This window comes from Barbatula barbatula, assembly GCF_947034865.1.
Source record: "Barbatula barbatula genome assembly, chromosome: 15".
NCBI classification, from domain to species: domain Eukaryota; kingdom Metazoa; phylum Chordata; class Actinopteri; order Cypriniformes; family Nemacheilidae; genus Barbatula; species Barbatula barbatula.
This window is the reverse complement of record NC_136778.1, coordinates 20,968,854-20,980,382: the sequence shown is the minus strand read 5'-3', so window position 1 is coordinate 20,980,382 and position 11,529 is coordinate 20,968,854. Positions and strand designations below refer to the sequence as shown.

Here is an 11,529-nt window from a genome sequence, read left to right as displayed (position 1 = left end):
GTAGTGCCTTATAAGTACCACACGCTGACCGATTGTGCCACGGAAGCTGGCAATACCATCAGTGATAACAGATCTTAAATTGCGCTGGCAAGATTCACAATATGTTTAGACTTCAAATTTTAGACAGCTTTTAAAGAAATGCTCCAGGCGTGGCTCGAACTGACAATCTCGGCATTGCCCTGCTACGTACTGCCTTATAACTACCGCACGCTGACCGATTGTGACACTTAAGCTGGCGATACCGTCAGTGATAACAGATCTTAAATTGCACTGGCACAAATTCCCAATATGTTTAGACTTCAAGTTTAAGACAGCTTTTAAAGAACTGCTACAGGTGTGGCTCGAACTCTCAACCTTGGCATTGCCCTGCTACGTAGTGCCTTATAAGTATCGCGCGCTGACCGATTGCGCCAGTGGAGGTGACAATACCATCCCTGCTACGTAGTGCCTTATAAGTACCACACGCTGACCGATTGTGCCACGGAAGCTGGCAATACCATCAGTGATAACAGTTCTTAAACTGCATTGGCACAAATTCACAATATCATTGGACTTCAAATTTTTGACAGCTTTTACAAATTTAAAGATGTGCTCCAGGTGAGGCTCGAACTCACAACCTCGGCATTGCCCTGCTACGTACTGCCTTATAAGTACCGCGCGCTGACCGATTGCGCCACTGGAGCTTGCAATGCTGTCAGTGAAAACAGATCTTAAATTGCGCTGGCAAGATTCATAATATGTTTAGACTTCAAATTTTAGACATCTTTTAAAGAGTTGCTACAGGTGTGGCTCGAACTCTCAACCTTGGCATTGCCCTGCTACGTACTGCCTTATAAGTACCACATGCTTACTGATTGTGCCACTTAAGCTGGCAATACTGTCAGTGATAACAGATCTTAAATTGTACTAGCAAAAATTCCCAATATTATTGGACTTCAAATTTAAGACAGCTTTTAAAGAAATGCTCGTGGTGATGCTCAAACTGACAACCTCGGCACTGCCCTGCTACGTACTGCCTTATAAGTACCCCGCACTGACCGATTGCAATACTGTCAGTGATAACAGATCTTAAATTGCACTAGCAAAAATTCCAAATATTATTGGACTTCAAATTAAGACAGCTTTTAAAGAAATGCTCGTGGTGATGCTCGAACTGACAACCTCGGCATTGCCCTGCTACGTACTGCCTTATAAGTACCGCGCGCTGACCGATTGCGCCACTTGAGCTTGCAATACTGTCAGTGATAACAGATCTTAAATTGCACTAGCAAAAATTCCCAATATTATTGGACTTCAAATTTAAGACAGCTTTTAAAGAAATGCTCGTGGTGATGCTCGAACTGACAACCTCGGCACTGCCCTGCTACGTACTGCCTTATAAGTACACCGCATTGACCGATTGCGCCACTTGAGCTTGCAATACTGTCAGTGATAACAGATCTTAAATTGCACTAGCAAAAATTCCCAATATTATTGGACTTCAAATTTAAGACAGCTTTTAAAGAAATGCTCGTGGTGATGCTCGAACTGAAAATCTCTGCATTGCCCTGCTACGTACTGCCTTATTAGTACCACACGCTTACTGATTGTGCCACTTTAGCTGGCAATACCATCAGTGATAACAGATCTTAAATCGCACTGGCACAAATTCCCAATATTATTAGACTTCAAATTTTAGACAGCTTTTAAAGAAATGCTTGTGGTGATGCTCGAACTGACAATCTCGGCATTGCCCTGCTACATACTGCCTTATAAATACCACACGCTTACTGATTGTGCCACGGAAGCTGGCAATACCATCAGTGATAACATATCTTAAACTGCGCTGGCAAAAATTCACAAAATGTTTAGACTTCAAATTTTAGACATCTTTTAAAGAATTGCTACAGGTGTGGCTCGAACTCTCAACCTTGGCATTGCCCTGCTACGTAGTGCCTTATAAGTACCGCGCGCTGACCGATTGCTTCAGTGGAGGTGGTAAAACCATCCCTGCTACGTAGTGCCTTATAAGAACCACGCGCTGACCGATTGTACCATGGAAGCTGGCAATACCATCAGTAATAACAGATCTTAAACTGCACTGGCACAAATTCCCAATATCATTGGACTTCAAATTTTTGACAGCTTTTACAAATTTAAAGATGTGCACTAGTTGAGGCTCGAACTCACAACCTCGGCATTGCCCTGCTACGTACTGCCTTATAAGTACCACGCGCTGCCGATTGCGCCAAGGAAGCTGGCAATACCATCAGTGATAACAGATCTTAAACTGCACTGGCACAAATTCCCAATATTATTAGACTTCAAATTTTAGACAGCTTTTAAAGAAATGCTCGTGTTGATGCTCGAACTCACAACCTCAGCATTGCCCTGCTACGTACTGCCTTATAACTACCGCACGCTGACCGATTGTGACACTTAAGCTGGCGATACCGTCAGTGATAACAGATCTTAAATTGCACTGGCACAAATTCCCAATATCATTGGACTTCAAATTTTAGACATCTTTTAAAGAAATGCTCATGGTGATGCTCGAACTGACAATCTCGGCAATGCCCTGCTACGTACTGCCTTATAAGTACCACACGCTTACTGATTGTGCCACTTAAGCTGGCAATACTGTCAGTGATAACAGATCTTAAATTGCACTAGCAAAAATTCCCAATATTATTCGACTTCAAATTTAAGACAGCTTTTAAAGAAATGCTTGTGGTGATGCTCGAACTGACAATCTCTGCATTGCCCTGCTACGTACTGCCTTATTAGTACCACACGCTTACTGATTGTGCCACTTAAGCTGGCAATACCATCAGTGATAACAGATTTTAAATTGCACTGGCACAAATTCCCAATATGATTAGACTTCAAGTTTAAGACAGCTTTTAAAGAACTGCTACAGGTGTGGCTCGAACTCTCAACCTTGGCATTGCCCTGCTACGTAGTGCCTTATAAGTATCGCGCGCTGACCGATTGCGCCAGTGGAGGTGACAATACCATCCCTGCTACGTAGTGCCTTATAAGTACCACACGCTGACCGATTGTGCCACGGAAGCTGGCAATACCATCAGTGATAACAGTTCTTAAACTGCACTGGCACAAATTCCCAATATCATTGGACTTCAAATTTTTGACAGCTTTTACAAATTTAAAGATGTGCTCCAGGTGAGGCTCGAACTCACAACCTCGGCATTGCCCTGCTACGTACTGCCTTATAAGTACCGCGCGCTGACCGATTGCGCCACTGGAGCTTGCAATGCTGTCAGTGAAAACAGATCTTAAATTGCGCTGGCAAGATTCATAATATGTTTAGACTTCAAATTTTAGACATCTTTTAAAGAGTTGCTACAGGTGTGGCTCGAACTCTCAACCTTGGCATTGCCCTGCTACGTACTGCCTTATAAGTACCACATGCTTACTGATTGTGCCACTTAAGCTGGCAATACTGTCAGTGATAACAGATCTTAAATTGTACTAGCAAAAATTCCCAATATTATTGGACTTCAAATTTAAGACAGCTTTTAAAGAAATGCTCGTGGTGATGCTCAAACTGACAACCTCGGCACTGCCCTGCTACGTACTGCCTTATAAGTACCCCGCACTGACCGATTGCAATACTGTCAGTGATAACAGATCTTAAATTGCACTAGCAAAAATTCCAAATATTATTGGACTTCAAATTAAGACAGCTTTTAAAGAAATGCTCGTGGTGATGCTCGAACTGACAACCTCGGCATTGCCCTGCTACGTACTGCCTTATAAGTACCGCGCGCTGACCGATTGCGCCACTTGAGCTTGCAATACTGTCAGTGATAACAGATCTTAAATTGCACTAACAAAAATTCCCAATATTATTGGACTTCAAATTTAAGACAGCTTTTAAAGAAATGCTCGTGGTGATGCTCGAACTGACAACCTCGGCACTGCCCTGCTACGTACTGCCTTATAAGTACACCGCATTGACCGATTGCGCCACTTGAGCTTGCAATACTGTCAGTGATAACAGATCTTAAATTGCACTAGCAAAAATTCCCAATATTATTGGACTTCAAATTAAGACAGCTTTTAAAGAAATGCTCGTGGTGATGCTCGAACTGACAATCTCTGCATTGCCCTGCTACGTACTGCCTTATTAGTACCACACGCTTACTGATTGTGCCACTTTAGCTGGCAATACCATCAGTGATAACAGATCTTAAATCGCACTGGCACAAATTCCCAATATTATTAGACTTCAAATTTTAGACAGCTTTTAAAGAAATGCTTGTGGTGATGCTCGAACTGACAATCTCGGCATTGCCCTGCTACGTACTGCCTTATAAATACCACACGCTTACTGATTGTGCCACGGAAGCTGGCAATACCATCAGTGATAACATATCTTAAACTGCGCTGGCAAAAATTCACAAAATGTTTAGACTTCAAATTTTAGACATCTTTTAAAGAATTGCTACAGGTGTGGCTCGAACTCTCAACCTTGGCATTGCCCTGCTACGTAGTGCCTTATAAGTACCGCGCGCTGACCGATTGCTTCAGTGGAGGTGGTAAAACCATCCCTGCTACGTAGTGCCTTATAAGAACCACGCGCTGACCGATTGTACCATGGAAGCTGGCAATACCATCAGTAATAACAGATCTTAAACTGCACTGGCACAAATTCCCAATATCATTGGACTTCAAATTTTTGACAGCTTTTACAAATTTAAAGATGTGCTCTAGTTGAGGCTCGAACTCACAACCTCGGCATTGCCCTGCTACGTACTGCCTTATAAGTACCACGCGCTGCCGATTGCGCCAAGGAAGCTGGCAATACCATCAGTGATAACAGATCTTAAACTGCACTGGCACAAATTCCCAATATTATTAGACTTCAAATTTTAGACAGCTTTTAAAGAAATGCTCGTGTTGATGCTCGAACTCACAACCTCGGCATTGCCCTGCTACGTACTGCCTTATAACTACCGCACGCTGACCGATTGTGACACTTAAGCTGGCGATACCGTCAGTGATAACAGATCTTAAATTGCACTGGCACAAATTCCCAATATCATTGGACTTCAAATTTTAGACATGTTATAAAGAATTGCTACATGGGTGGCTCGAACTGACAACCTCTGTATTGCCCTGCTACGTAGTGCCTTATAAGTACCACGCACTGACCGATTGCTTCAGTGGAGGTGACAATACCATCCCTGCTACGTACTGCCTTATAAGTACCACGCGCTGACCAATTGCGCCACTGGAGCTAGCAATACCGTCAGTGATAACAGATCTTAAATTGAACTGGCACGAATTACCAATATCACTGGACTTCAAATTTTAGACAGCTTTTAAAGAATTGCTACAGGTGTGGCTCGAACAGACTTCAAATTTTAGACATATTTTAAAGAATTGCTAAAGGTGTGGCTCGAGCTCTCAACCTTGGCATTTGCCCTGTTACGTAGTGCCTTATAAGTACCACACGCTGACCGATTGTGCCACGGAAGCTGGCAATACCATCAGTGATAACAGATCTTAAACTGCACTGGCACAAATTCACAATATCATTGGACTTCAAATTTTTGACAGCTTTTAAAGAAATGCTTGTGGTTTTGCTCGAACTGACAATCTCCGCATTGCCCTGCTACGTAGTGCCTAATAAGTACCACGCGCTGAGCGATTGTGCCACTTAAGCTGGCAATACCATCAGTGATAACAGATCTTAAATTGCACTAGCACAAATTCCCAATATTATTGGAGTTCACATTCTAGACAGCTTTTAAAGAAATGCTCGTGGTGATGCTCGAACTGACAATCTCAGCATTGCCCTGCTACGTAGTGCCTTATAAGTACCGCACGATGACCAATTGTGCCACTTAAGCTGGCAACACCATCAGTGATAACAGATCTTAAATTGCACTGGCACAAATTCACAATATGATAAGACTTCAAATTTTGGACATCTTCTAAAGAATTGCTGCAGGTGTGGCTCGAACTCACAACCTTGGCATTGCCCTGCTACGTAGTGCCTTATAAGTACCGCGCGCTGACCGATTGCACCAGTGGAGATGATAATACCATCCCTGCTACGTAGTGCCTTATAATTACCACGCGCTGACCGATTGTGCCACGGAAGCTGGCAATACCATCAGTGATAACAGATCTTAAATTGCACAGGCACAAATTCCCAATATGATCTGACCTCAAATTTTTGACAGCTTTTAAAGAAATGCTCCAGGTGAGGCTCGAACTCAGAACCTCTGCATTGCCCTGCTATGTACTGCCTTATAAGTACTTATAAAGACTGTTTTTACTAAACACATCGTAATCACTTGGTGAAAAATCAGCTTAGTGCTATGAGAGTGGAAGTGACCTAGCTGGCAGCCATTTCAGCAGAAGTACGTCATCATACCATGTGCCTCTACCCTATTCTCTGTGTTTGTCAATCATTCAGCTCTTTCGAATAATTATGTTGCATTGACAGACAAATCTCATGACATATTTATTAAACAGATATGAAAAGCTGATGAGCAGAGAGGAGGATGATGGAGGGTGGAGTTCTTAGACTGCAAGGATAAATAGGGACAGATGGAGGGGGCTTTCTCTGCATTTCACAGGCATGAACCATCCCAGAGTTACGTTCCAGACTCCAGGCAGGGAGGAGGACAATGAACCCCCCCAGCACAGGCTTGGGAAACTGACTTTAAAGTACAACCGCAAGGACTTGCAGCGAAGGCTGGACATTGAGGAATGGATTGATAGTCAGTTGCCTATGCTGTTTGATTGTGAGGTGAGGCACATCTCAAGACTTTAAATCTTTTTTTGTTTATGCAACACTTTTGTTGCACTACGTTAGTGTTGATATAGCATTCAATCGTTTATTGCTCCCTTTTAAAGTAGTTTAGAAGTGACTTCTTATCCTTACCTCTTGAAAGTAGCACAGAGTAGCTTGGAATAGTGCAAGCTGTTGTTGTAACATGATGTCCCCTTTCCTCTGTGTCTCAGCCTACGCTGTTGCTGTAAAAACTATAGCTACCAATATAACATTTGAGTCATTCAAATTACTGTTATACTAGGATTACATTTATTTATACTTTTATCCTTTAAACTGAGATAAAAATAAATGTATTAATTCTTTATTACAGGTTGTTTTGGTCTTCATTAATCTAATTTCACAAGCGAATGATGTACAGTAATCCACACAATGCTTCTCTGCCCACCGACTGCTCCTGAAAATTTGTTTCCCTGATTGTCTGTTGGACATACTTGTTTCTTTGTCTGTGAATGAAACTCCCAGTGTGAGAAGGACATGACACAGCGTGGGCTTATTCACATGCTCTTTCTATTATGTTAATGAAAGCTCAGCAGAAAGCACAGCTGCTTTTGTAGACCCCAATGAAAACAATTGGCATAGGGGGTTTATACATGGACACAAAAATGTACCTGAAGATATTATATTCACTTAAACTAGTTATTGTGTAACACTTTACAATAAGGTTGTATTTGTTAACAGTTACATGATGCATTTAACATGAACCAACAGTGAGCAATACATCTACAGGATTTCTTAAAGGTCCCTTGTGTGAATTTTAGCAGCATCTAACTGTGAGTTTGCGAATTGCAACTAACGGCACAATCCACCCTTCCCCCCTCCCTTTCGAAGCTCTACCGTGGTTGACGCAGAACTTAGAAGTTGTCACGTTTATGCTTCTTTGCCAAAGGAGATAACGTATTTACAAACGCTATGTAGAGCAGTTTGTCTGTTTAGGGCTAGAAACAACATGGCGATTTCCGTGCAAGGGGTCCCATGGTGAATGAAGATAGAAATTGCTCATTCTAAGGTGATTAATCACAACGCTTCATTATGTAAGGTCTTTATACACCTCTGAAGACATAGTTATGGATATTATATTGTGTAGCCGGTCCCACTCGTCCCGCGGGCTACGAACCGACGTCGGTCCGAATGGGAGACGCGCGCTCTAACAAGGAGGCTAAAGACCGCAGTCTCGAGCATCTGTCGCTAGAGCGTCTCTGTAGGTCGGGGAGTGAGGCTTACACACTGCACAGCTCTTCACTAGCTTGCACCCGTTACAATTGCATTTCTGTCAATAGATCCTCTTAAATATCACACACAAAACTTGTATTTAAAACATGCATATAAAAGTGTAAGATTAATTAGGTTTAACATTTATGTTTCTTTGTGCTTGTAAATTGGTCATTCATCCGTATGCCAGCAACTGTATAATAATGGGGTTGGGTTGCACAGAGCAAAGACAGAGGGCATGCTTCCTAAGGCTCAGCTTATCATACCCAGAACAAAAAAAACTGTGTCCTAAAATATGTGTATGTCACGAGACTGAGAAATGCCTTTTCTCATCTAGTTAGTATTCTGTTTGCATTGGTATTTCCTAAAAAAATGTTCATGAATTGTTTAGCCACTACAAGGTTGTTTTGTATGCAGTTATGAATGGCAACACATGTTGCTGACTTTTATCTCAACTACAAACAGACCCTCTCCTTTGTTCAAATCGCAATACATTTATCCACAACGCCCCATCTTGGATGTTCAAAAAAACTATTCAAAACATACATTTGTATTATCTTCAAGTTCTGTTTGGAACTTTTTTACAAACCACTGAATTTTGACGGTAAGAAAGTTGTTTTCCAGGAGGATGACATTCAAGAGCTGGAGATTGACATTGATGAGCTGTTGGAACTGTCAGACTGTGAGCAGAGACTAAAACTGCAGGTTGTAAACAATTATATTTGGATAACTATTCATAAATGAATACCACAGTGAGCACCCTATTTGTACTGCTCTGGATTCTGAATTTATTATTAGTTTGAAGCTTTGATACAATTTTTCTCTGAGATGAATCTTACAACACATTGGTTCAGAGTTTTAGAAAGGACATCATTTGTTTGAATGGCAGTAATATAATTTATAATTGCAGGACCTTCTCCGTGAATGTGGCAAACCAAAAGAGGTACAAAAAGAAAACATATTCTGTAAAGAGTGCAATGTCACTAGTGCACAGTTTTATTCAACGCTAATTTTAATGCTGCAACTCTGTTTCCGCACAGGACTTTATTGATGGACTTCTATATCGGATAAAGGGACTTCGAAAGATGTCAGGGACCTTGAAAAAATAAATTCAAGGACAAAAGAAGCTTACTTCGTGGATAGCATGTTAGCCTAGTTTCATTTTCCTTTAAAAAAGTTTATAGTCTGATGCCATGTGAGACTGTGAACATTGAAAGTCAATTTCTAAAGTCAAACTGAAACCATTGTATTAAGATCTCTTACAACTTTAGTGCAACCGGTACTTTAATAAACCAATGTGAAGCTCTTTATAGTTCACTCAAAAGAGAAATTATGTCATAATTTATTCACACTCATGCCATTCAAAAAGTGTTTATGACTCTTTCTTCTGTGGAGCACAACATATATTATCAGAAATGCCCCAGTGGTTTTGTGTCCATACATAGGAAGTCAACAGGGTTTAGTGTTGTTTGCTTATCAATGTCTCCTAAATATCTTTTGTGTTTTGCAGAAAGAACACTATACTTATTGGGAATGACATTGAATTTGGCAAAAATGTAAAGATGCTGTGAATGGACTCCATTGCGGAAACATAGATGCATTAGAAACAAAATGAGTATATAATTATATACCATATGTTTAATGCTTGGATCGTCACAATCTTTCACAAATAAACTTTCCTACTACCACACCAATGTAATCCTAAATGTGATGTTTATAACAACTTCAAGACCACACGACAAAATAATTATTCTGAGTCAAAAATTAATAGAGGTCTTGTGTGTAGTCTGTGTATAACTGCATATTCGACAGTTGTTTTATCATACGGTTGATTGTCCAAATGCATTCTTCTTTCACTCTTCAGACTTTCACTCACCACACGGTGATGTGGCAATAAATGTGATTTTATTTGGTTTTAATTTGTCCAAAGTTATAATGACACATGAGCATCGTCTCTTACAGTTCAATTCAATTATACAATTCCATCAAGCATTTCTGTTTAATGATTGATCACACCAACAGTGCTGCTTTACTCTCAGACAGTAAATGTAAGGTCAGATATATGATCTCATCCATAATGTCATCAATCCATGCATTGTCTTTGTAAAACTCACAGTTGACAGGAGAGATAACTCCCTCACACACAGAGATGTACACAAAGACTTTATGAGTACTGGATGTTTAAGATTCTACATATCTCTGTTACTGTAAAAGATATTTGTTGGTTCAACATTAAAAGATACACCAGGTTACTTTAAATTGTGAGTTAGTTCAACTTAAATAAAAGTGAACTTGATGAATGTGATGCAAACTCGTTGTGTTGACTAATATTTTTAAGTTGAACCAACATAAAAGGAAGGAAGGAGACGGGAACCGGTGAACATAAAATAGACTTTTAATTGGTGAAAATCAAACGTAAATAGACAGCCGGTGACACACACAAACCATAACATAAAGTCCAGGCCTGGCCCTCTCTCACTGACGGTCCGGTCGCTCGTCCTATTATCCTCCCAATCTCCTCTGTGATATGAGACCTCGAATCCTAGCTCTCGTCCAGCCTACCTCACTACACACTGATTTTAATTGTTCGTGAATTTTTTGCCATAAATCATTATTATTAGTAACTCTTTATGTTTGTCACTGGGTTTTTCCAACATCTAACCATTAAAAGGAATTAAAAACTTTTGACAACACAGTTTTTAATCATTTTAAAAGTACACTAACTCTTTCTCTCCACAAGTAGTGGTCTGGGTTTTGTTGAAACTAGTAACTTTGCATTAGCACCTATTGTCATGATTCTGCTGCATCATGTCATGTTTCGCTTAGTATAGTGGCAGGATCATGACAGAACCTCATGTTTAATGTGGAGAGAGACAATTATTGTCGTGGCCTTCCATACACTCTCTATGGTCTTGTCTCTGTTCCCACCCTATAGTTACCTTGTTATTATTTAATGCCCCTGTGTCTTCTGTCTTGTGCTGGTTCATGTGGTGAGTTCCTGTGTTGTGTTAGTTTAGTTATTTGTAGTTTATTCAAGTCTTGTTTATGTGTAGTTAGTTTTAGTCATGTTTTGTTATGTTATCCCCACGTGGGACTTTGTTTTATTATTTATTAAATTATCTGTTAACCCCTTACCTGCTGTCTGCATCTGGGTCCTCTCTCCGTGTCTCACCCCATGTTCATGACACCTATTGTATTATTGCTCCTGTATGACATATGGCTTATTGCTCCCTGATGTCACGAATATGGTAGGAAGAACCCAAGTGCAGGCAGCGGATGCAAGGGGTAACAAGATTTTAAATAATAAAACACAAAGCAAACACCCACAACGGGGAAAACACTGACAACCTAGAGTGCAAAACTGAAAACAAAGACTTCCCACGAGGGGGCATAAAACAAAAGACAAATACTTAAGCTATAATAACTAAGACTTACTAAACATGCATCAAAACAAGGCGCAAGGTAATATTCAGAAACGCCACGGCTGAGGACTACGACATGGAAACAGG

At 40.6% G+C, this 11,529-nt stretch overlaps 1 protein-coding gene across 1 annotated transcript; it reads left to right on the top strand.

Moving 5' to 3' along the window:
• The first annotated feature begins 6,433 nt into the window (after positions 1 to 6,433).
• Positions 6,434 to 10,328, top strand: LOC306904880 (protein phosphatase 1 regulatory subunit 14B-like). The gene is made up of 4 exons (XM_079475056.1): positions 6,434 to 6,766; positions 8,645 to 8,725; positions 8,931 to 8,963; positions 9,061 to 10,328. Exons 1-4 carry the CDS (start codon positions 6,596 to 6,598, stop codon positions 9,127 to 9,129), a joined length of 354 nt encoding a protein of 117 aa, XP_079331182.1. The 5' UTR covers positions 6,434 to 6,595; the 3' UTR covers positions 9,130 to 10,328.
• Positions 10,329 to 11,529: the final 1,201 nt, after the last annotated feature.

Excerpts from the sequence above, each read along its gene's own strand:
- LOC306904880 (XM_079475056.1), top strand. The coding sequence starts at position 6,596 with ATGAACCATCCCAGAGTTACGTTCCAGACTCCAGGCAGGGAGGAGGAC. Across the intron at positions 8,726-8,930 it reads AGCAGAGACTAAAACTGCAG|GACCTTCTCCGTGAATGTGG; the intron begins GTTGTAAACAAT and ends TTATAATTGCAG. Across the intron at positions 8,964-9,060 it reads AATGTGGCAAACCAAAAGAG|GACTTTATTGATGGACTTCT; the intron begins GTACAAAAAGAA and ends GTTTCCGCACAG.